Raw genomic sequence first — 24,242 nt, 5'->3', positions numbered from 1 at the left:
CCCATTTATGAATAGCACTTGCTGGCGGGCAACGTGGAAGTACAATTTGAATGTTTATAGCCTAAGCTGTGCGCGTAAGAAAATGTCACCCGCGAAGAAGCAATCCGGTGCCCGGAAGACACTGCCTGCCCTTTGCCGCGTGTGTTGTGCGCTCGGTTCACGTTCACTGCCCACAGCTGCAAACCATTCAAACGCTTACGCGAACCACTTTTCCCAGCATCGAACCAGAACCAGAACGAAATATCGTTAATTTCCTTGAGGCGTGTCCTTGTGCGTTGTAGCCTTCTGCGTGCGTGTGGCGAGTGCGCGGCCAGCTTACCCAAAACCCGTACAATGTTGCAACGGCGAACAAATGTGTAATCGATTCACACAGTGTTCGGTGCTGGAGCAGCGTGGCGTAGTCGGCGTTTCTATTAATGGTCGCGTCACTGTACCTCTGCCTGCGAAAGACATTCTCAAGGAATGTGTTCACAGGAAGTGTCGAGTCGACAGCTCGACAAACCGCCAAGCTAATACCCTTGCGTCTTGCGGGTGTTAAGGGCCATCGTAAATGTCACAATGCAAGGATAGGGTATTTGTTTTCGTAAAATTTACGATTACCCTTTGCGGGCGGACGGAGACAACCAGAGCCTTTCGGCTCTGTTTGTGTGTGTTGTACTGTGCGCAGCATAACGCAAACAGAGAGCATAATTGTTATGATGATGCGATCCTTTCAAGGACCGGGTCAGGCTATTTGTAGTGTTGTGAGCACAGTAACACACCCACCACTGCTTAGAAGTGCACAAGAGCCCACAAAAAATAACTAATTAAGGAAAATACATTGTTGCAACTATTCGGGACAGCACTTAAATGTGTGGTCTACAATGTAATGCAAACGTTTTGGGAACGAATAAACAAAGAATGAAATTGACTGATTGTACCGAGCGCTAGATGAATGGAGCATTTTATTTAGAACAGAACACGAACCAACTATAAAACCTATCTCGATATGCGCGGAAGAAGTGTGTGTACAAAGTAAAGTAACGATAATTACATTAACTCATCAGCGAAGAACACAATCAAGCCACGGCATGGCCGTTCGATGGATGCAAACGTTCATCGCAGCGATCGCAGCGCTCCATGTTCAATTGGTGGAATTCATTAGGAATTACTAAATAATATCGACCTAGAAGGGAGAGCATACTTTGTGCACAACCGTACAACACTTCGCTTTCCTTTGATGTGGAACTCGTGTGTTGAGGTGCCTCCAGGATTTTTTGTTCGATCTTCCGTAAAGCGCATTAGGATTCCCGAAAAGTTGCTGGTCCGATTGCACATTGAATTTCAATTTCGGTAAAGGTTCGGTGCCAGCCGTATAATATGGTTCGGGGAGTTGGTTCCAATCATGCTTTCCATATTTTTCACACCTCCGCGCGGCTGAATTTGTTGTCGTGCAGCGCATTGACAGTACCCACGGCGCAGCAATCGGCAGCGGCATGCCAGGTGTGTTGATAGGTGTTGATATATGCATCAAATAAACACTTCACGTGTGTTTTGCCAGGAACGTGCAGTGCGGCACATTTGGGAAAACAGGTTTGACAAACCAAACCTGATGGCAACACGCGAGCGAAGCACGCGTTCCAACCGTCCACCTCAATCAACACACTCGCAGCGAATATCTCTGACAATTCCGGGAGGATGACATAAAATGCTACACCTCCCCACTGATGTCAACCGGCGCATCTGCGCTGCTTCCGGTAGTTTTGGGTCGGGGTTCCGAGGTTTCGGGTGAGTTGCTAATTTTCTGTGAATATCGAAACATCGATGGATGGAGCGAGTGTGTGTTTTTTTGTTGTTTTCGGCGAAATGATGAGCACCACTGCTGAACTTCATACACGCGCACAGTCCAACACCGGCGGTGGCAGTATGTTGGCGGTGGGTAAATAATAAAATTCAATTTAATTAAAACTGAAATTAAAACTGGAAATAATTACAAATAAATCATAATTATATCTGCGGTTAGATTGTGTGCAAGCTAATTATAAATCAATACCGGGGTCCGGCCGGCCGCCCCATCATTAATGGTCAGATAATGCGGGAACCGTACCTTTGCGATGGCACGGCATGGCCACGCTTGGCACTTGGACGCGCTCAGCGGCACATACAATTTAACCACGCGGCGGTGATGTGGTTCGTTGTTCGGATGATGACGATTGTGTGTCATCGATTCCCGACGAGTGTGCTTTACTCGCTTTGATGTAGTACTTCAACCGCCGGTCATCGGTGTGAAATCGGGTGGTAAACACAGCCCAACACCACCGCCCCTTTACGACTGAGCTTCGCTCTCTGATCCAATGTGTGAATCTTTAATTTTCCTTTATTGTTGGACTGTTTTTTTTTTGTTTTGTTCTGTTTTGGGAAGTCGCGTATTCGGGGGTATAGTCCCATCGTCGAATCGCGGAAAATCATGTAACAGCATAATTACTGTTAATATGTACGCAAATAAAAAAGGTCCTTTCGATCGTGCGTGTGTGACATCAACGGTGAGTTGTGGGGGAAAAGCTCTGTTTGAAAATTGAATATGGCAACCTTTCGGATTTATCAACCCAACCGACCCCGTTCCTTAATATGCAAGTGCTTCCGGTTGATTGAGTTAATCGATTAACACTTGTGTGTTTTTCATTGGAATGAAATTGTGATATAATGCGCAGTCTTTATGTCCCACACCGTGTAGAGACATTGGATGAGAGCAATTAGCTGCAAGAGGGCTGCTCTTTTGTTTTTGATGATGTCAAGTTACTCCTCCAGACATGATTTGATTGGAACTCTCGTACGAAACACTTCCATGTAGAGCAAATCAAGCAAAGTGAACTAAAACGGGGCTAGTTTCAGGGTTACTCTTGTCGATCGGCTCAACACGCTGCAGTAATCGCGCTGATAAGTCGTCAAGCGCCACTTGCATGCATCGTTGACTCTTCCGCAACTAGCTAAACGACACCAGGGGCACGTATTGCAGAAATCGGGGCTGACCCAAGCGTGTCAGCCACGCCGAGTACGTCAGAGCACAGCGCAGTAATGTGCGGTAGCCCTTGGTTTTGATAATGGAAATACAAACTACAGCGTGCCAGTTATGTGATTGCAAGGCACCACCACTTCACTCTCGCAGTTTGTGTGGCCGAGCCTAAAGCGCACCGAAATGAAGGTTCGGTACGAGACAAGACAAAAACCGACAGAAGCAGAAACACGATCAAACTCGTGACACAAATAGCGCTGGTTGGAATGGTGGACTACCCTGTTGTGTAGGGTGATGCATATCGCTCTAGTATATCCAGTGGTAGTACGTGTTAGAATGTCGTTTCCCATGTCGTGGAGCTTGGTGCTGCACAATCGTTCATTGGTGTGGTCAAACGAAGCAAAAATTCACCATTCGGATAAGGTTGCGGTGCGAGGATCACGCACAGCAAGATGCGATACAGTAACATGCAAAATGGGACGTTGCTTTATTCTACGATCTCACCCGATCACCGGTACGCCGGGGAAGGCTAGCTTTAAGCCGGCTGAAAAGAGTGACGTTCCAGGAAGTAGCTCAACAAAACACCTTCACGTGTGGAAGGCCACGCCAGGTTTCTGGCCATCGTGGCCTGGGCGGTCTCGATGCCACTGGCCGGAAGCATCGTTTGCAGTTGCGACAGCAGCTCGTTTAGCTAAAGGTGTTCATAACGAAACGGAAAACGGATTATTTGCACAAGCTCACAGTTTGCGAGAAGGCCGAGCACTTACCATCTGTTCCTCCTCCGGTGTGTTTGTTTGAGCAGCGATGGACTGTATCAAACTGTTCAAGGTGCCCACTCCGAGCGTGTTCGCAACGTACGTGAAGTTGTCGCTCAGGAAGCTTATCAGCGCATCGGCTCCAGCGCGGCTCACCAGCACGGACGATAGAATGTAGAACCGCTCCTCTGGGTCGAAATCCACTTGCAATTCTCCACCAATCGCGGTTAGCAGGTAGGATCGCAGTTGTTCCGCGTCGGTGGTGCAGCCCAACGCATCAATCAGGCTCGATCGTTCTCCACGGTTGTCCGAACTCTGCAGCTTAGCGAACAGGTACTGGAAGGCGTCCGTTGTGGCCGTTCGCAACCCGTAACAGTACACCACTTCCGACACGTCCGGGTGCACGGGTTCCTCGCCATTCACTTCACGTTCCAGCGCGAGACGGGTGTCCGTGAGGCAGCTTTCGATCTCCATCCGGCATGCCCACCGGGATATCACCTGCCTGAGGTACTTGTCCAGCAACCTTTCGTCCGGCAACACCGTACTGACGTCAAGCGTTAGCAACACATCGCTAATCAGCGTGTCGACGAACAGCTGATAGCGAACGTAATCCGAGCGACCCCGCATACGATTATAGAAGTAATTGAGGGCGTAGTTCGCTGCTGCCCATGGTGGATATTCCCGTTCGTGGCGCAGATACGTCATCAGATCCAGCGCAATCTCAAGATCCAATCGGTTCGATCGCGCCAAATGGAAGGCATCGTCGACGAGCTGCGATCGACTGTGCATCGGAATGGAGGTGGTTTCCTCGGTCAGTGCACGGATCAACATGTACCAGTTGGAGGCATCGTAGTTGACCCGATAGAATCCGGCCTGGTTAACGTTGGCCAATATCCATTCGTTGTCCGGTGTGTCGCTGGGTACGCGAACCGCCCTCGTGGTCAGCCATTGCCACTCGAGCGGTGCTTCTAGTGAGTCTCCTTGCGCCAGGATCGTGTACGGTATCATCCAAGTGGTGGTATCGTCATTCACTATTCTGTTGGCATAGAATCGATCCTGCGTCAGTATAATCTCTCCCCAATACGAGCGTCGAACTTCGAGCACGGGAAAGCCAGGTTGATCAACCCAGCTCGTCACAAAACTCTCCACGCTGACATGTTCGGGCAGCGTATCTGTACCGTCGACCACCTCCGCCATCGCCTCAATAAACTCCTCCGCACCAACCGATCCCAACGCGTTGCGTTCCACGTAGAGTCGGACCACCTGTTGCCAGACCGATTCCGACAGCACCAGCCCGAACATCTGAAGCACCGAGCCGCCCTTCGAGTAGGCGACATTATCGAACAGGCTCCCGATGGTATTGAAGGTTGCACCGCGGCTAAACGTCATGGGGCGCGTGCTTTCGTTGGCGTCTGTGATGAGAGCGCGCTGGAGCACTTGAACGTTAAACAAGTCACGATATTGGCGCTCCGGATAAGCCATATCGGCCGCCACGAACTCGTACAGCGTGGCAAAACCCTCGTTAAGCCACAGATAACTCCACCACTTGTTGGTGACCACGTTACCGAACCATTGGTGCGCGTACTCGTGCGCTATGATGGTGGTGATCGATGTTTGCGTCCGATAGGTCGTAACGCCCGGCTCGTACAGCAGGTACTCCTCGCTGCGAATCGAAAGAATCGACGCCCGATGAAATGTTATGCAGTCTTGTTATGGCTGGACCCTTCGCTTACCGATATTTGCACAATCCCCAATTTTCCATGGCGCCCGCGGAAAATTGGGTGAGTGCTGTTTGGTCGACCTTGGGCATGAAGGTACTGTACGGCAGGCCCAGATACTCATCAAATACGTTCATTATGCGAACTCCAGCCTCCAGAGCGTATTGCGTTTGGTCGATTGCGTTTGGTCGAGCGTAAACGCGCTGGGCCGCCTCTTCGTTCTCGGTGTACAAGAAATCGGACACCATGAACGCCAACAGGTAGACCGACATCGGTGGCGTTGTTTCAAATACCGTAACCACGTTCCCGTCCGTATCTCTGCAAGGAAACCACAGTTGGTTAATCTCGTGGAGGAATTCTTGTAAACATAAACTATACCCAGCAATGGCATATATTGGCATGTTGGCTACAGCCTCATAGCTTGGATGATGTTTGATTTCCACACTAAACGTCGCCTTCAATGCAGGCTCATCCAGGCACGGGAAGGCTGAGCGAGCACTAATCGCCTGGAACTGTGTCGAAGCGAGATATCTTCTCGCACCGTTCTCGTCCCGATACGAGCTCATGTAGAACCCATCGTCATCGACTCGCAGCTGACCTTCGAAATCTATCCGCAAGATGTACTCGGCCGGAGCAAGCGCACGGCGTATCGAGAAAATGGTAAACTCTCGCTCAGCATCTTCGGTGTAGCGCAGTGTTTCGAGAAAGGTAATGTTCGCGCCTTCGTCGGAAAAATACAGCTCGTTGTACGTGATGCGCAGTCCGCGGTTGTGCACGTAGATGGTTGGGGTTTGCCTCTGGATGTCCAAATGTATGTCCACGCTTCCGCTGTACGATCGATTTCCGGTGTGGACCTGCGTTTCCAGATACAGCTTGTAATGCGTCGGCACGATATAAGTTGGCAGTCGGTAGCGCAACTCTTGTTCCGAAGCTAACTTGATAGCTTCCTCGTCGAGGCCCTCCGCCAATTTAGACCACTTTTCTTGCGCCGGATGGGCCGCATTAACCACCGTGTGTAATCCGGTGAGGATACCCACAACACCAAGTAACCAATGTAACAGCATGTCTGCTTACTTTGTGAACGATTTTGGAACTAAAATCGAATTTAAATCGATCGAGTCGCTTTTCGAGCTGGAGCCAGATTGTTTCTCTACCCCCATCGGGTTGCCGATATCGCCGATAAGGGAATTCGTTTTGGAAGTAACATTTTCAAGCGTCGTAATCCCCTATCGCTCAACTCTGAACGATTACGATAAGAAGTGTTTTAACCGTGTAACAACCATTTAATCACTTAATCTCTACCGCTTGGACATATGCCAATTTGTGTGTGGGGAGGGTTTTCGGGCGAGGTTTACATAATCAATTAATGTTTTGTTCATTGATTTTTTCTTTCATTGGTGATTGTATTTACTCCATTGTATGCTATATTTGGAGATATGTTATCATGATCTTTAAATGCGAACTCATTGCTGGTTATCAATGTTCGTATTGGATTGTGAATATTATCAAATACTACCAAGATTAGCCGTTCGTAGATAAATCCCACGTAATATTCTTGAGCAAAATACTAACAATACTAAGAGCTTTAACCCTTGAGGTCAGAATTGAACATAAATTTGATAGCAAACCGCCTTATTCGTTGAACATTTTTTAAGTCTTTCATAAAACATTGTGAAAGAGTTCATGTGTTGGACAAAAATCGAGATCGTCAGAGCGTTCAATCACGTGCCTGGTAGAGAACTCCTACAGCAGGGACTATTTACTTGTACTTACTGTTGTCTGAAACTTCATTATTATGGATTATTTTTTGTATTGAACCATGATAATTGAAACCATAATAACATAACATTTATGAACAAAGTGTGTTACCAAAGCCTCATAAAGTCAGGTAAACAACAACAACAATATTGTTAAATGATGTTCTTCTTTTACTTGTTTTGATAATGGTTTCACAATTAACCTGTGATTCAATTTAACAAGGAACTTTTTAGTAAATAGAAATAACTCGTGGACGTAGTACATGTTTTGTAGAGAAAAGCTACAAACCTTGACCTATTTTTTTTATTTCATTTTTTGTTAAGAATTGAAATCGATTACAGTTTAGTATTTTATCACAAATATGATCCAATAGAATGCTACTTTAGGGTGATGTAACTACCGGCAATTCTTGAATATATGTTAGTATATTTGTTAAATTAGGATATTGAACAGTTTTGTTATGTTTTATTGTTAATAAAAATCAATTTAGCAATTCAGGTTGTTCCGTCACTTGTAAGTAAAGTATTCATCTTAGCTTCTACTGAAAACATCCCCTCGGTTTAGATCTCCTTTTGCTTAAGGTACAGCAAGGTACTTCGTGGTCCTCCTGTTAGTTACTTGAATTTATCTACATAGCAACGAGCCAAGCGCCAGTTCCTAGCACTCATGAGCGACTAACACAGAGGATATGCTCTACGAGGCAAAACCTTCCGGCCGGAAGGCATGGAATGCATTACGGTAATGCAACATAAAGCACTGGGCGTAGTTAGTGGAAGTATCGCCCGCCCCAAAAGGTGTAAATCACAACCAACTGGGGACCGAGGAGTGAACCGTTCTACGACGGCGCTTTAATTACAACGCAGTGTTCTGTTTGTCCGTCTTGCTTTTTTGCAGTGCTGTTAGTGCACAAACAATATGCAATAAAATGCTCAAAATGGCGACAACCGGAAATGGATCGCGTGCAGCAATCCGTCTAGCGACATCTTCTTTCGCTTCTGGATGAGGTAAGCAGGACGGGGGCGAATCCGCCTCGGGAACAATCATACCACCCACCCCCCACCCGGTGGACTTGGTTGTTGCTAGTTAAGATGGTGGCGGAGAATTAATTAATATTACAGTATCCAAATGGTTACGTAGTATTCTTCCGTGTAGTACCTTATGTACTTTGGCAAAGCTATTTCTCTCCCTGTCTGCGACTGTCGGACGGTGTTGGTCGGCAGTGGTGTAACAAGATGTAACGATGCACCATGAAATAGGAGATTGGGTGTTTGAATGACGTGAATCTAATCCGTGAATGGCTGTCGGCATCGAGTAGTAGAAACCCGTACACCCCGGCAAAAGAGAAAGGGCGAATAAATGTTCGTTGGCCCAAAGCCCCCATCCGGTTAGATTGGGGCAGAAGGAAAAAAAAACAGGAAAAACAAAAGGGCTTGTGAAAATTAGTCACACCCTCCACCCAGGGCTGTTTGCTCGGCACGGGGCGGGAGAGATAATGTTATGTGTCTAAAATGGCTAGATTCCACTTTTTTGTTATGCGAAGGAAAATATCCATTCGCTGCGCAAGTTAGCTTTGGCGCTGGTGGGACACTCCGGGACGGGGTGTGTGATATGATGAAAAATGAATTACGGCCAAATGCTAGTCTGCTCGTGTACGCCTAACGACCCCGCAGGCCAATCCCTCTTTTTGTACGGCTACACATTTAATTTCACCCAGTGCAGCCAGGTTAGCCGTGGCGCGAGGCTTGTTTTACACGCTCGAGATAGAATAATGGCGCTGCACTTTTTTGTTTTGTTGTTTTTTTGCCTCTCCGTTCCAGTTCGTTGCACAAACGGTGTTCACGGTGTGTTGCATTAACGCGCCTGGGAATAGGGCCCCAAATGCATGTATAATTCAGATTAGTAACAAAATGGTGGTGCGCGCTCGGTGGTCTGAAGAAGACCACGGCTCGAACCAGAGCAATGCATGGCAAAAGGTGGGCAGAAAGCTTGTTTTTATTCCCTCTTTATTGGAAATGCTTTTCAAACTAAATGCCGTTTTAATGGTTATAGACAGCGGTAAAATAGTTACATCCAAGCAAAGGCTGTAATTGAATGTGCCATTTCTACTGCATCCTCATCGATGGTTGACTTCAAACTGACGCATAGCTCCGGACAGCTCGTTATAGATGTTTGACTTTCTATTATTTGAGGTGGCCAAAAAGCAAACACCACACAATGCCGCACCTATTTAACTTCTCCGTTTGAAGTGATGATGTCATCGGGGACTGCAACTTGTCATAAAATGGACCCTACGCAGCGGGTCGCTATTTGTTGTGCAAAAGTGTAGCCATACTAATAGGACCGTTTACACCGTGGCGAAGGTCAATCGGTCATAAACAACACGTTACAAACTAGCCAGAACCCTGGAGTGTCTAGTTTTGGGTGAGTGATCAGTTTTATGGCCGTTCGGCTAGGAGAGTCCGCCTGGCAGTCGTCCTGATTCATCGCTCAATAGGCGCGGCCCCATGCGGGGAGGTCCCCATCATCCTGGCACCTGGAAACCTCATCGAGCGTATTTCGATCGTTAAAATCGATCGTAAAAACGGATATTATGGCAAAGCGGACGGCTCCACCGGCCATCACCACCAACGTGTGCTGGCCGAAAGGTGCAACAGCAGTTGGAATGTTTGCCGTTTTACGAGGGCAGCTGTATGTGCGGAATCCCACCCAACCCGCTAGTGAATGTCATTAAACTCAAGCTAAAGTGTCGTTGCGTATCGCGAGCATCGAAAGGGAACCGATCGTTCGGAACGAATTCGCAAGGATATCAGTTGCATCGAACGGTTTCGAACTGGAAGTGGGTATTTTTTCTTTAATATTTACCATCGTTATGAGACTGATTAGCGATCGTGATAACGAGACACAGACACTGTGCGCGGAGTGGCGGCAGCAAATAACTGTCGCAAGTATGTGGCAATACTGCAAAAGGACGATGGGATCGTTTTGTTTATTTCTTTCCAGTCACAGGCGTGTGGCGTGTGGAACAAGTCTTTTGATTATTTCCATTCGTTTTTTTTCGTAACCCGCCACCAGATCGTCCAGAACATGGTGCCGGGCGAACGAGACTATTAAAAATCAATTTTCCAGCCTCGCGATCCTCGTGCGTCGGTTTTTTATCTGCACCGCAAATGGCGCTCCGTTAACGCAGGCGATTAAAAACGAGTGAAAACAAAAAATAAAAACACTAATAAAAGCGCGATTAAAATGTCAGTGAGTGACTGCGTTTTTGTTGCATCTTCCGCTGGCTTTTTGTTTCATGGTTGTGAAACAGTATTTTTTTTGCCTTCCTTAATTTTGTTAGCTCCAGTTGCAATGGTTCAATGGCCGATACGCGGCTACTCTTTCGCTGTAACGAGCAAGTACAACATGCTGGAAATCATGTACGCCGGTGCATTCTGGTTTTCCGCCCGTGATCCGCACGCAGCGGGACGAGATTCATTAGCCGGTAATCGGAAATTTGCGTGGTGACGTGGTAATTTGTAGTTTATTTATTTGTGATTGCTTTTGGAGAGGCAATAAAGCGCGATGACGGGTGGACGAAAGGTTATAGCGGCCCGGGATAGGGATGCGACTGATAATCTGATTTATTTCCCCAACGGGTCCAGCATTTTGTGTCACTTTGTAATATCGCATGGAATCAATTGATAAGTACGCATCGTATCGTACGCATCGTGTCGTACTTTAAAACATGTTTTTAGTCGTTGATGTTTTCCATCTTTTGAACGAGCATAATCTGCACTATTCAGTGTTCTATCTTTTTATTGAATCTCTTTTTATGCGACCGTCGTAACGCAAAGTGTAGCGGTTGTAGTTTTATGTCCGCTCTGGATGGATTTACACCGCCATCTTTCGACGCCGGAAGTCCTTAAGGACAATCTGTGTGTTCGGGTAGCGCCAAACACCGCAAACACCGCACCGCCGAGAGATGCTGAAACGTGCTTGAAAATATGCGCATTTCCATTTTTACGACTTGCCAGAAATTCGGTTCGGTTACGCGGTTCTCACCGGAGCGGCAGCCGGTTACACGATCCGACCCGAGGTCACGACGTCTGGAGGATGACGGCGGTTTGAAGGTTGAACAGATCCCGGTCCAAAACTAATCCGTGAATCATCCGCAACCGCGTAGAGTGAGAGCCGCGTGCCAGGGTGTGAGCGCGAACAGCGCGTCTGCGGCAGTAAAACATACTTGGTTTTACGAGCTTGGAAAAGTTTTTCCCTATTTTCCTCGCTTCAATGTGGAACGGATTGTTGTTCCATCTCCGTGGTGTTTGCCTCGGTGTCGAGCGCCTCTGGCAGCTCGAGATGCCTTGTCGACTTCCGATCCTATTTCCTTCTGCAACCTCTCCGCCCTTTGATCCATTGCTTGATTTATGTGTGTAGTTTTTGACGGAAACTAATAAGTCCTGCTGCAGTGGAGGTGGAGAGCCAAGAAACGGACCAAAGTCAAGCTTGCCGTACACGGCTCAACGGTCATTGTTGGTAACTCTCCTGTAAAGTATCCCACAGCGAACATTTCCAATTGAATGCATCGGTAAAGTGTGCAGACGGGGACGAGCTCAGCTGCAGCAACTCCCGGACAACATGTTACGAGCATCAGCATGGAAGATGCATTCCGTTGCATGCTTGCTTTTGATGAGTCTTTAAAAAAATTTGGCTGATTTGTTAATATTTTTTACGACTTTGTTTATGAAACAGCGCATGAGATCCTCGTTACAAATATATTTTTCGGGGGGAGTATGATGCAGTGCGAACTCGTATTGCATGCACACGGAAATACCGCTGCCATTTCTGCATTTTGTTGCCCTCCAAGCATTTTTCGGCGCCGGTCGTATGCAGCCCTGGGGCTGCTGATGATGCAAGGGTGATTTCGTCTGCCAACCGGCATAACACGGAAGCACGCAGCGACAAAGGGCAAGAAACGATAAAGATGTTTGAATGTGCGTCATAAATCGAAGACGGTGGATGAAATGAATTGGAAACGGTGGATTTTCCGCTGCTGTACATGGCGTGTTTTCGGACAGAAACGCATATAAAATGCAGTTCCGGCGAGTGTGCGGGAGGCCACAGTTGATGTGTCGCTACTGCAAGAGTGCTGATCGTTGGAAGACAATGTAACTATTCTCGAACTATTGTCGCATGTCATTAGGGCAGCTTTAAACTGGGCAAATGTCACAGATCTAATTTGTCCACAACAGTGTTCAATTGAACGTGGGGTCGTACTGGAGCAAAACAAATTCTCACTTTGTGTTTGGGGAGAGTAATTCTGCGTCTAAAGCGGACATCAGCTGCCTTTCGGTTGGCTTTACATTTGTACTCAATTTTCTCCAAGATGTAATAAAACCTTCTAATGGTACGCTAACGACGTGTAGTTGTACTTGGACCGAGCTGGCCACGCACTGCTCCGGGGCAATACCCACAGCGAATTCATTTCTGACCGGGCTGGACTGACCCAGACTGGGTGGGGAGTGGGAGGTTTTATTTCAATTTTTTAAACCCCATTCGTTGTGCCAATTGCGATCTGTCAGTTTCGTTCGAACACTTGCACCGCGCGCAAATGAGTGTAAGCGCGTGAGTGAATTTCAATTCCCAAAGAGGTCCGGAGCTCGTCATAAAACACACTCCGGGGCCCGTTTTTCTTTGCCCCGCACACACCTTCCGCTTGGCTGCATGTCTCCGATCTTCGGCACCGTTCTTACCGTTGATGCCATATCTAAAATCCACTCGTTAAACGCGAAACCACGAACCGATCGGCGTTGAAAGGGTAGCCGAGCCGGCCCGGGTATGCGAGAGCGTGCACAGGATCGTAAATTATAATATGATTTTTATTACATTTTAGCGTAGCATAAGCCGTGCGGCCGGCTGAGACGTTCGTAATTTGTTATAATGTTATGGCTTTCCATACGGGCCCCCAGCACCGGCAAGGATGGCCGACAAGGCTGGCTGGCCCGGCTGATGTCGCTATTGTTGTGTTTATATTTCCTTCCAGTTGAAGGAATCGCATCAGTCACTTTGTAGAATGGGAAACGGCCGTTCGGCAATAGAACTCCCCGTCGCCGTTGCGTTGTATTGCGCGATAATTTCTACATCTTTTCCATCGTCATTATATTGTGTTGTTGTCGTGTTTCAGTTTTTTTGGATTTCATTATTTTATTTTTACAATGCTCATGTAGCGTGCGAGTGCAATTGCTCGCCCTGGGTAAATGTTGAAAGGGCTGCTAAGGAACCGTTTTTTTTTACGTCGTTCATGGTGGAAGATTTGTAGCAACGAATTGGTAAAATAACTACGCCACAGCATAGACATCATGGCGGAGAGGATGAAGTCGGATACAAAATTGCGGTTTTGTAGCTTTTATGATCCAATTAGCTCTAGAACAAGAAGAACGATGCGAGAACTAAAGGGAGGGAGGATGAGCGGGGTAAAAGAACGGGGAGGTACCCGGTCCGGTTGGGTTGGCATGACCATGCAAGACTAAAAGCCGGTCGATGGAAATCGAATCAGCGGATATATGCGCTGGCACACACATGGCGAGTTTGCTTGCTTGCTTGCCTTTTTTTTTTGCGCAAGCAACATCGTACGCATGAGAAGTGTCATAAACCTGTGTATGCAATTTGCTTCACCGGGTTTCGTCACTGATCCGCTGTAAATCAATCTTTAGTTGGGTTGTAAATGAAGTTGTTGCAGAAAAAAGGGTATTTATATGCAAATAAAGCTTCGCAGTTCCAAGGCTTTTTGTCCACCCAGGAGGGGCACATTCGCGACCCTCAGGAAGGTCGACATAGTGTCATAAAAGGAATGGTCACTTTTTCCCACAAACATCATGCGGACTGACTAATGATTAAAGACATATTTTATTCGTAAAAATTAGAGCTCAAATGTTATTTTAATTTATACAACTTTTATTTCTCAATTCTTCTAATAACGCCACACAAGAAGGTTGAAGTTTTATGCATCCACATCATTACGACTTAACGGGTTTTACGATGCTTTACCGCTATTACACTAGTCTTGCCGCAGTTAAAGTTGTCCCGATGCTTTTACCCAATCATAAAGTTAGGTTATTATTTTCCACAAGCCCGTACCGATTCCCAACACGATTGTGTGAGAACGCGCCAAAAGAACGTTTTCCTTCTGCGATGTGTAAGTTTTGCCCGTTCGCTTTTCCCCCGCGCGCGAATCGTGGCCTTAGTGGATGGGTGTGTGTGATTTTTCCAACCCAAGAGGCTCGAGGCTTTCCATTGGTTCCATGGTTCGGTGTGGCATTCGCGGTAAGTCCCGGCCGATATGTTGTAATAGTTGCACGCTCAGCGAAGATGGAAACCATTTCCAGAATGGAGCGAAAAGAAAAGAAAGGAACGCCGAGTGCCTAGCGTGGTACGATCGCGTCATATCTCCAGCGATTAGCGGGGGATAGTGCGCGACTAGATGTATACATATAAAAACACACATAAATCAGCATGTTCGGGCGGCAGCCAAGGCAGTCCGGACCGGGACCAGAAAGAGCAAACTCGAGAGAAGCTCAAGCATGTGCATGCGGTCTGCACGCCCGACGCTTGCAATGCACCCACCAACGGCAAACGGCAGCATAAACCGGGGCACATGTTCCACGTGTGGGGTGGCAAGCATACTTCGATGTTGCGCCCAACGAGCATGATGCTGGCGCGAGAGCGAGACAGGGCCAGAGTGCAAACATAAGACAAAGGCGGAGTCAGGCCCACCATTGGTTCGTGCGGAAGGTCGCTCTGTTGTTCCCGCTCTGACTGCCGGTCAGCAAGCATAAGCTACCAAATGCTCTCTTTCGCGCTCCATCGCTCGCAGCTGAAGTTTTTCCCCACCTGCACACGTGGATTCGCCACCACTGGCTTGTCCCGACCGAGCACGTGTTCCACATCTTGCAGGACCAGCGAGGATCTGTGGAGGCGCAGCGCAGCAAGCGTGAAAATCGTGTCGACATCGTTTTATGCTGAGCCGCCAAAAGCCGAACATTGGCTCGCGGATTTTTTTGTTCTATGTTGCCCCAGTCTGATGCTGCCGCATGCTGTTCACTCTCACTCTGCACTCCGAGATTGCCGGCCGAGGAATGGGAGCGAATGGCCAGCAAACATCCTGCTATGCATCCTTCGGTATGTAGGACGACCTGCTTGTACCCATCACGATGTTACATCGTTCGTCGGGACCGCAGTTTTCGGGGCCGGAAAATGGATGATTCAGGATGGACGAAGGAAGGATGAAACAGTATCTTCCGAGAAATGGGGATTGGTGTTTTTCCTCGAGCATGAAGCGAGCTTTCTCTTCTAGCTTGCAGGAAGAAAGAAACTCGCCGAACGAGCGAGAGTTTTCTTTCGACGATGTACACCGATGTGCCACGGCGTCCGACATTCACCATTGGCCCGGGACATGCTCGGGTGTATTTTATTGCATGTTTCGCATTCGTCTGCACTGGGAAACGAGCTTTTCCGAGCACCTGGGAGGGGTGGGTTTATTTTTCCTTTCTGCTGTATTTGTTGCTGCACTTTTCACCCGGGGCAGGCTTTGGCCAAAAGGACTGCAATGCGCGGTTACGAAAGGAAAACGGCTCGCACGATGGCTGCAAGCGCAAAAGATGAGGTTCCCCGTGAAACAAGGATGTTTATGTTAGCGCGAATAATGCTGAAACACACACGCACACACACACACGCTCACCGAACGTCCAGCAAGATTAGATCATCCTGTGTGTTCTGTGAAAATTTGGAAAATGTGTGCGCGCTTGCTTTTTTAATGGCATCGTTCGTACGTTCGTTGCCATCACCGCGCTATGTGGCGTGTTTTTGCGACAAGTTGGAATCGGTGCGGTGGACAAAGGAGTGAAATAGATGTGAAAAACGTTTATGAACAACTACCGTATGCCGTGCTACCGTACGCATAAAAGGACACCTAATGAAAATTGCTGAAGATGCACACGGTTTGTGCCGATGAAGACAAAGGAACACAGTGACGCGAGTTTGGAAATGAAGAGGAACTGTTTTAAGAACGCTTCCAGCGCATTGTGCGTCGAGCTTATGGAATGAACACACCCCAGTTGAGCTTTTGTGTTTGAATGGCTACAACAACGGGCGATTCTATTTTTAAAAATTCACTAGCCGAAGCCTTCGGTTTGGTTAAGGTTGGCTTAAACATTGTTGAGGAATATTTAGATAAAGAATGTTTTACGATTGAAATATTTAGTTTTGAGGTTGCTTAACTGAACTGAAACAGGTCCAACAAATATTAAATTTTTGATTAACTTTGACATTTTGCAAGAATTAAATCGTCACTAACCATCATGCGAAAATACAATTTAGTGTTTTATAAACTCGTTTATAAAACACCATGTTTGAAGTTAGGAATTTAAACGAACCTCGAAATTGCGACGATGTTGCAATAGAAATTGAAATCAAAATGTACTTTTCCTTTATATTTTTGCTCTTGTCTTGTCTGTATGTATTTCACATAATTCTAAAGTCGTAAATCAGATTTCATCTGGAATGACTTAAGAAGGAATCAATTAAAGTGCAAAGCAAAGGTAAGTCGTAGTAATATTGAATCAAGTAAAATCAAGTAGTAAAATCAAGATCAATTAAATGATCAAATAGAAAGAGAATTCTATTAAATTATTAAATAAAATAAATAAAGATAAAGAGAATTAAAAGTTATCTCGAAACATGAAACTTCTATAGCGAATGCCTAGTTCACATTCAATTCCTAGCCGTCCGCTAAGAAGAAATATCTAAAATCAAGAGAAAATCAATCAGAAAACAGCAATTAAAAGGATTTCGATGCAAAAATTCAAGCTAAAATGTGTTTATTTAAACTTAATCAACTTGTTGAGTGTACATATTTTGTAAAAAGAATGCCAACCACCGTGGAATTACAGGCTATTTAGTTGTCATAGCTCAGAATGCAATGCAAATCCCCACCCAAATAAAACAAAGATTGATTAACATCCTGACGGGTCATATACTTATAAATGCCGCCCATAAAATTAATCGGTACGGCTGTGCTCGATGAACAATGTACTCGCGGGTCTCCCATCTACGGTAACATGTTGCTAACACAAGGTCGTACAGATGCCAGCAAGAGGCATGCCTCACGGTCCGGATTCGTGAACGTGTATCGCGCGGACGGGCGGAAATCGCACGAAAAATAAAATTAAAATAATTGAATCAAACGGGGCTCGTGATAAACGATCCGATTGATTCGTTAGGCTGGCGTGTGTGCTGCCCGATCGGTGGCCTTTTCCGTGCCCAGGGACTCGGCCTGCCCCGGGTCGGTGTTCGATCGGGCCACGTGCGTTCGGCAATCGAACCAGTCGGCCAGTCTTATCTGAGATTATACGAACGAGGTGACAGCTTAAAGAGAAAACCGGGTGATTATTTAAATTAGCACCGGCAAACGGGCCGGCCTATGAGACCTCCATTCCGGGGTGGAGTGGCGAGCGGCGGCTTGGAGGTGCCTTTATGGGCGAAAAAAACAGCCAAGGTAAGAAGCATAAAAACAACCGTGTGTGTATGTTTCTTTTTTCATCAATAAGATCGGGCTCTCGTAGCACCCTTTTGGCACCCCGTGCTGGATGCAACAGCAATCACAGAATGCGGACTATCGGAAGCTCGGATTTCAGCTGCTCAGAAACCAGATGCACACGCTCGGGGGCGTTGAGGCAATCGAAAGCAATCAACATCAATTAGCAAGTTTATTTGCTGCACACTGAGTGGGGATGTGTGTTCTTCCGCATATCTACAAATTGGCTGGATGTTCGCCTTTGGCGGTGGCAGATCGTTTTACCCCGGTCGGTTATGGCAGAAATGCAAGTATGATTTATCGTCGACAATCATTTCCCATTACATGCGCGAGGATCGTAAAATCAGCTCCGGATATGTGAGTCTCTCTGTGTGTGTGCGTGGGTAATGCAGTTGCAAAAGTGCATAGCGCACCACTATCGAAAATTCATCTACCGGCCGTGGCGCGCCATCGTTGAAGGTCGCGATGCACGTTCTAACCTTGCTGAGTCATCCGGTAGCAGCGCTGGGAGGGTGGGGTGGCTCGTTGTGCCGCCGCACAAATGCAAAGGTATGGCACCACAAATCGCTTCGACCGACGACGATCGTTCGATTATGGTTTGTTTAGTCTGGATGAATAAAATATTGCTCAATTATTCAATTTATCGCTTTCCTTACGGCACGGCATGGGATACTCGGCTCGGCTCGGCCGTGCATCCTTTCCCGTGCGCATCGGATACGTACGAGTGGCAAATGCTTGAGTGTGTGTTTGTTGTTGTTTGTGTCGATGCTTGTTGATACGACGGTGCTGTTGCAATGCGAATGTGCATCCCATCGCGAATGGAGTTGTTGCAGCATGGTTTGGTGCGAATGAAAATACATAATTGTACAAATGAACTGTTGTCTTAAGAGCAGCTTAAAGAAACCAAAAAAAAGGTAAAGATATGCAGTTTTGAATAAGTCAAGTTGAAGTTCACGATGATGGCGTGATAAAGAAGTGTTTTGGAAGTTGAAGAGAATTGTTTCTGATTCATCTATATCACGCTTGCATAAGGTACCGCTGGTGATTAACTGCTTGCTCATCGTTTGCAGCAAGTTACGAGAAATTGCGACTAATTTTTAACTCACAGAAACGATCGTTTTGTCATGATCAGAAAGTGAACGGTTGATATATCTCCCCGTCCCAATGGAACGATTCGTTCTATTACATTACACACCATCAGCAATCCTCAAGTGGTGCCCTTTAGCGTACCTTGTTCTAGCAAAAAAACCCACCGGTTAAGCTGCAAAATGCCAGAAATAGATAGGCAGATCGACAATGATCTATTGACTCTAGTGACGGGGATGGTGGGCTGCCCTCCATGGAGGAGGTTTGCGTTTTCGGTGGATCCTGCTCAGCATATCGTCCCGGTTTGCAGGATTGACACTTTGACAGCTCTGATGCAATACCATTTCCAGCCCGGATGAGACGAGATCGCTCGAAATCCAGCAACAGCCCGGGGGGAATGGGCGGAATGCGCGAGTGGGAAGAAGCTTATTTCCACCAATCAAATGACAAACGGGCGTGCGTGCGCGTCACGCGGGAAGGACAGGGGACGATGAGGGCCGGGCGAGGGAAGACGTGAAGATAGTGTGTGCATACTGCTCGGAAGATTGAAGCTAAATTAAGCACAAGATTAGCATGACTGAAGTGACTTTTCAAAGTGTCAGAATGGCTGCACTCGCGAGCTAACTGGATGCATTGGCCGCGTAGGGGCAATTTCGCCGGGAGAATGCAACGGGGTGAAGTTTGGGGCAGGGAGAACACAGTACAAAGGGGGAGCAGGCTTAAGGTTGCCCTCGGGCATTGAAGTCGATACCGCGGTTCCGCTGGCCGTGCCGGAGTAGTAGCGCTGTGTCGAGTGGTTGCAGCGATGATGACGAAGATGATGTTGCTTCCACTGCTGCTGCCGCTGCTGATGATGATGATGATAATAGTGCAAATATAAAATAAATCTTCCGTAAGCTTTGTGTGGTGGAAGCGACACCTAAACCCGTGTGGAAGGAAGTAGCAGAAGGGTCAAGCAGAAAGAGGGGCAAACGGCATCCTATAGCAGTGCCTCGCATCCAATGTTCCGTTCCGTTTTGCGTAGTGATTGATTATGGAATATTTATTATAGCGTCTTGTGTTTTGAAAAAGCAACTTCAAGTGTTGAATTTCTATACGCCTGTGGTAAGGGGATCGCACGGCCCGCTGAACAGAGCATATGGGGGTCGATGGTCCAGGTGGTGCGCTCCACCTCGGGATGATGATGTTATTGTGTGCACGTACTGATGGGAAAGTCATTTTTCACTGTACGGTCAAGTCGCGTATTCCAGTACGTTCAGGATAGGACGGAACGGCATTAGGGAGCAGAATAAGGAACCCTCAAGATGGTGGGAAAAATTAAACAAAAAAAACTAATGAACATCATCGTGTGTTCTCATTTGCAATCGCGATTGACACCTTCGATAAGCGGCTCATAATGACCCAACAGGGTGACGTTATTTCCATGGAGCGATAAGATTATAAACGATACCCTTTGAAAAACGGAAGTTTAAAGTGAGGAGTTCAAGCTGAGAAAATGTTCACCGGCCATAAACATAAACCTAGAAAAGCTCAGAAACAGCAGTTGGACACAGATTCTTCATCCTCATTTTGAATTCACAGCAAGCTTTTCAACCGAAATGGAAATGGTTCTCTTCCCTCTTTTCCCACCACCTTTCATTCCAGACGATGAGCTAGTGAAGCGGGCCCAATGGCTGCTGGAGAAGCTCGGTTACCCATGGGAGATGATGCCCCTGATGTACGTCATACTGAAGAGCGCCGATGGCGATGTACAAAAAGCACACCAACGGATCGACGAAGGTAAGCTGGCGATGATGGTGTCGTTCGACATCGCTTTCATCACCGTGTTAGACATCTACTGTGCCTAACGAGAGCAGCTAGGGAGAAGGGCAAAGACCAAAGTTTTCTTACGCCATCCAGAGGACGAAACGAGAGCGTGTCCTCCCTCACCTACCTCAGAGTCGAAGTTTGCTGTACAGAGCAGGGTTCCAAATTGGAGAAAACCGCCAGATAACTTGAGTTATGTCTTCACGTGTTTAGTTATTTGCTACTGTTTGGAAACATTTTCCGAGGGCACTTTTTGGTGTTTTGCTCGATCCATCTTAGACATTTGCAAAGTATTCTCAAGAAACCTCATCTAGACTGCCATGAAGGAAAGAGGGAATTGGAAAGATATTCGTTAGCTGTAGGGTAAGGTCTTTGATTTCCGTTTGAAGATGTGCAGCTTGATCCTTCCTTCCCAGAAAGCGAAAGCGAGCGCACACGCATGTTCCATACATGTTTGCTAAAGATCCCAAGTATTTGGTTTCCGCCATCACAGCAGTGACCTTCAAGCCTTACCTTTCCATTCATTTATGTTCAACACAGGTCAAGCGGTGGTCAACGAATACTCACGATTGCATAATCTGAACATGTTCGATGGCGTGGAGTTACGCAACACCACCCGTCAGAGTGGATGATAAACTTTCCACCCTTCAGTCAGTCTTTGTATATGTGCATGTGTGTGTGTATGTGTGAGTGTGTGTGCCAACCTGGTGTCGACCTGGAATGAGTCGGGAGGGGGTTGGTGAACCGAATTCGATAGTTCTGTGCTATTTTAATTGAAACGTACGCAACTGATGCCGATAAGTTCAAAGTAGTGTTTAAGTAGTGGACGGTACGCGCAGTCGTGCAGCAGGAGAGCCGTCCCGGGAGATAAAGTCCAGTAGTAGTGTCACGGTGCAGAGCCAAATCGCGCGAGGTGTCCTTTTAATGGTTCGGCGGCCTACAGTACACACACAAACCGCCGCTTGTTGCGCTAAGTTGTACATATAGAGCGAGTGGCAGGGTCTGGTGTGTTGCCGACCCGCTAGAGCCCCGCTTGCTCCGAACTGGTATCTTCACGATCGTGGGTATTCGACGGCACCCGCTTTCCCACATGCAATCAATCTCTCAACGATCCAAATGATCACTCCCAACTGTATCTATTCTTGTTTTGCGTTCTTTTCTATGTTTTCGCGCCCGGTTATCGCCTCTCTGGCCGGCCAGTGTACATACGGTTTGAGGACAACTTTGACCTGCAGCCGTTCTGGGGCTGTCACGTGTAGCTATACTTGTGAGATCGGGCTCCGGCGGTGTAAAGCTACTACTGTTGTTGTGCAGTGCGCAGTTTCGGGAGCTTGTTTGTTTGCTGCGGAAGACTCGTTGGTGTCTTTCTTTTCTTTTGCCACCGACCCGCCGCATTTGGGCGTCGGGAAAAGGCAAGAGTAACGTATGGAATCGTAACAATGTGTGGCGCGACGAGGGGCGCAAAGTGTTAGGATAGTTAAATGGCGAGGTGTAATGTAGACGGCGGATGAGAGCAACCTGTGTTCCACTAAGTAGCGAATAGTTTAGCGTAGTTTATCTTCACCAATCAACCTTCCAACCATCGTTCAACCAATACCTGAGTCAACATCATCGTAATCGTGCCACAACTTAATTAAAAACAAAACATAAGGAAATGGAAAAAAGAAACACACTGTACCGCAAAGTCGTAGTCGTACTACGGTCCATGCCATCGTCATCTCCAATCAAACTGTACGGTAGTGTGCAAAGTGTATGTGTGTACGTGCGTGTGCAGCGATTCAATTGTTAGAGAGTACAAATCGAAGCGAAGAAATGTCCGGGGTTTCTTTAGCGCGTATCAATAATACTGTTGGCCAACTGCGTTCAGTGCGCCTCAGCGCCTGAATGTATGCTCCCAGTGTCCCTGCCAATCTTCCAAGGGCAGGGACATCCGCACATCAATCAATAACCTCTCGCTACATCACCACCTGTGGTGATCTAGCCCGGTATCTTTCGATATCCCACTTATTCCCACTCTACAATCAATCAAAACCGTGCAGCCAAGGTATGGTAATCGCGACGGCTTCACCCCGAGCATCCGTGGCCATTGGCGCGGGGCGTTCAAGTATGCAAGTGTGATCGGTACTAATAGAATGTCTGCTTTCTCTTATCCACCCTTTCTCTTTTTCACCCCGTACGACGCACGACCCAAGGTAAACGAACCATAAAGACGTACGAGGCGCTGGTCAAGTCTTCGCTGGATCCCAACAGCGATCGGCTGACGGAGGACGACGAGGACGAGAACATATCGGTGACCCGCACCAACTCCACCATCCGGTCACGGTCCAGCTCACTGTCGCGGTCGCGATCGTGTTCGCGCCAGGCCGAAACACCGCGTGCCGACGACCGGGCCCTGAACCTAGACACCAAATTCAAACCATCCGCCAGCAGTAGTAGCACCGGCTGTGATCGTGACGACGGCGACTGCATCGCGTTCGATGACAGTGCGTCCGTGGTGAGGGGTCACGGGCCACGGCCGCCCACTGGCAGCAGTGGACGTTCACGGACCCATCACAAACGGTACACCCAGCCAGTGGATAGTGGCGGCGCGCCGGACCGTTCGCCCGTGGCCGATGAGGAGCCCACCGTCTACGACAGTCTCGTGGAGGCGGCGAGTAAAAAGGCGCGATCGTTCAGTCCTGCCCGGGAGCCGGAAGATCTGCACACCTCGCACAAGTCGCCGGAGCGGGACGAGAGTCACCAGAGTCAACCGTACGAAGCATACCTGGAGTCGGTGCGGCGGAGTAAAAAGTCCTTCACGCTCAAGGACGCCGGTGTCGAGCCGGTCGAGGAGTGTTACGACAAGGAGAAGGAACAGCGCATTCCTTACTCGCTGCCCAAGAGCACCTTCGACCGGTTCGATCTGCTGAAGAAGCCGAACGGACTCGGGCTTCCGATGTACAAATACAACGGGCTCGAGACGAACAACTTTGCGCTACCGTTGCTGCTGCCCGGGCTGGAGGCGGTCAATCGGACGCTCTACTCGACGCACTTTCCGGCGCAGCTTCTGCCGTCCAGCCTGTATCCGTCCGTCAGTAGCGAGTCCACGACCGTACCGATGTTTCACACCCACTTTCTCGGGTATCAGCCTCCGCTGCAGTTGCCCCACGTAGATCACTTCTATCGGAAGGAACAGCAGCAGCAGCAGCAGCAGCAGCAACAGCAGGCTTTGGCCGAACCAAAGGAACAGACGTCCTCGTCTTCGCCCAGCAGCAACCGCTTAACGCCACCGAAGGGTGCATTTTTCTACGCGAGTGCGGTAGAGAATTCGCTCTCTGCTCAACAGGCTTCAATTGCTACCATCCACTAAATTGTGCCGCCTTTTCCGGTGCAAGAGTGCTGCCTACCGCTGTTCGATAAGGTAAGTTCGATTGATGTATGTTTCAGCTTCGGTTTTAAGATGATGGGTATTGTAGTTAATGGAAAAAAATGGAAACCAAAAGGAACTTTGATCTTCACACGATGTGACGTTAGTGACTCCACAGCAAAGAAGGAGTGCGCAAAATGTTGTCGTC

At 47.7% G+C, this 24,242-nt stretch overlaps 2 protein-coding genes across 2 annotated transcripts in view; one reads left to right on the top strand and one right to left on the bottom strand.

The window, feature by feature from the left end:
- The window catches only part of LOC128719156 (uncharacterized), a 69,447-nt gene extending 45,410 nt beyond the window's left edge, over positions 1-24,037 (top strand). The window contains exons 3-4 of the mRNA XM_053812778.1: positions 20,527-20,661; positions 22,881-24,037. Coding sequence (XP_053668753.1) covers positions 20,527-20,661; positions 22,881-24,037 — 1,292 coding nt within the window. The remainder of the gene's footprint in view (positions 1-20,526; positions 20,662-22,880) is intronic.
- On the bottom strand, positions 3,528-6,529 carry LOC128719155 (aminopeptidase N-like). Its single transcript, XM_053812777.1, has 4 exons — positions 5,844-6,529; positions 5,481-5,783; positions 3,760-5,410; positions 3,528-3,683 (listed from the first exon to the last, which is right to left on the bottom strand). Exons 1-4 carry the CDS (start codon positions 6,527-6,529, stop codon positions 3,528-3,530), a joined length of 2,796 nt encoding a protein of 931 aa, XP_053668752.1.
- Positions 24,038-24,242: the final 205 nt, after the last annotated feature.

Source organism: Anopheles marshallii, chromosome 2 (assembly GCF_943734725.1).
Source record: "Anopheles marshallii chromosome 2, idAnoMarsDA_429_01, whole genome shotgun sequence".
In the NCBI taxonomy this organism is placed as follows: domain Eukaryota; kingdom Metazoa; phylum Arthropoda; class Insecta; order Diptera; family Culicidae; genus Anopheles; species Anopheles marshallii.
The sequence above is the reverse complement of the archived record's forward strand: the minus strand, read 5'-3'. Positions and strand labels throughout refer to the sequence as shown.

Excerpts from the sequence above, each read along its gene's own strand:
- LOC128719155 (XM_053812777.1), bottom strand. The coding sequence starts at position 6,529 with ATGCTGTTACATTGGTTACTTGGTGTTGTGGGTATCCTCACCGGATTA. Across the intron at positions 5,784-5,843 it reads CCAATATATGCCATTGCTGG|AGATACGGACGGGAACGTGG; the intron begins GTATAGTTTATG and ends GTTTCCTTGCAG. Across the intron at positions 5,411-5,480 it reads TGGGGATTGTGCAAATATCG|CGAGGAGTACCTGCTGTACG; the intron begins GTAAGCGAAGGG and ends TTCGATTCGCAG.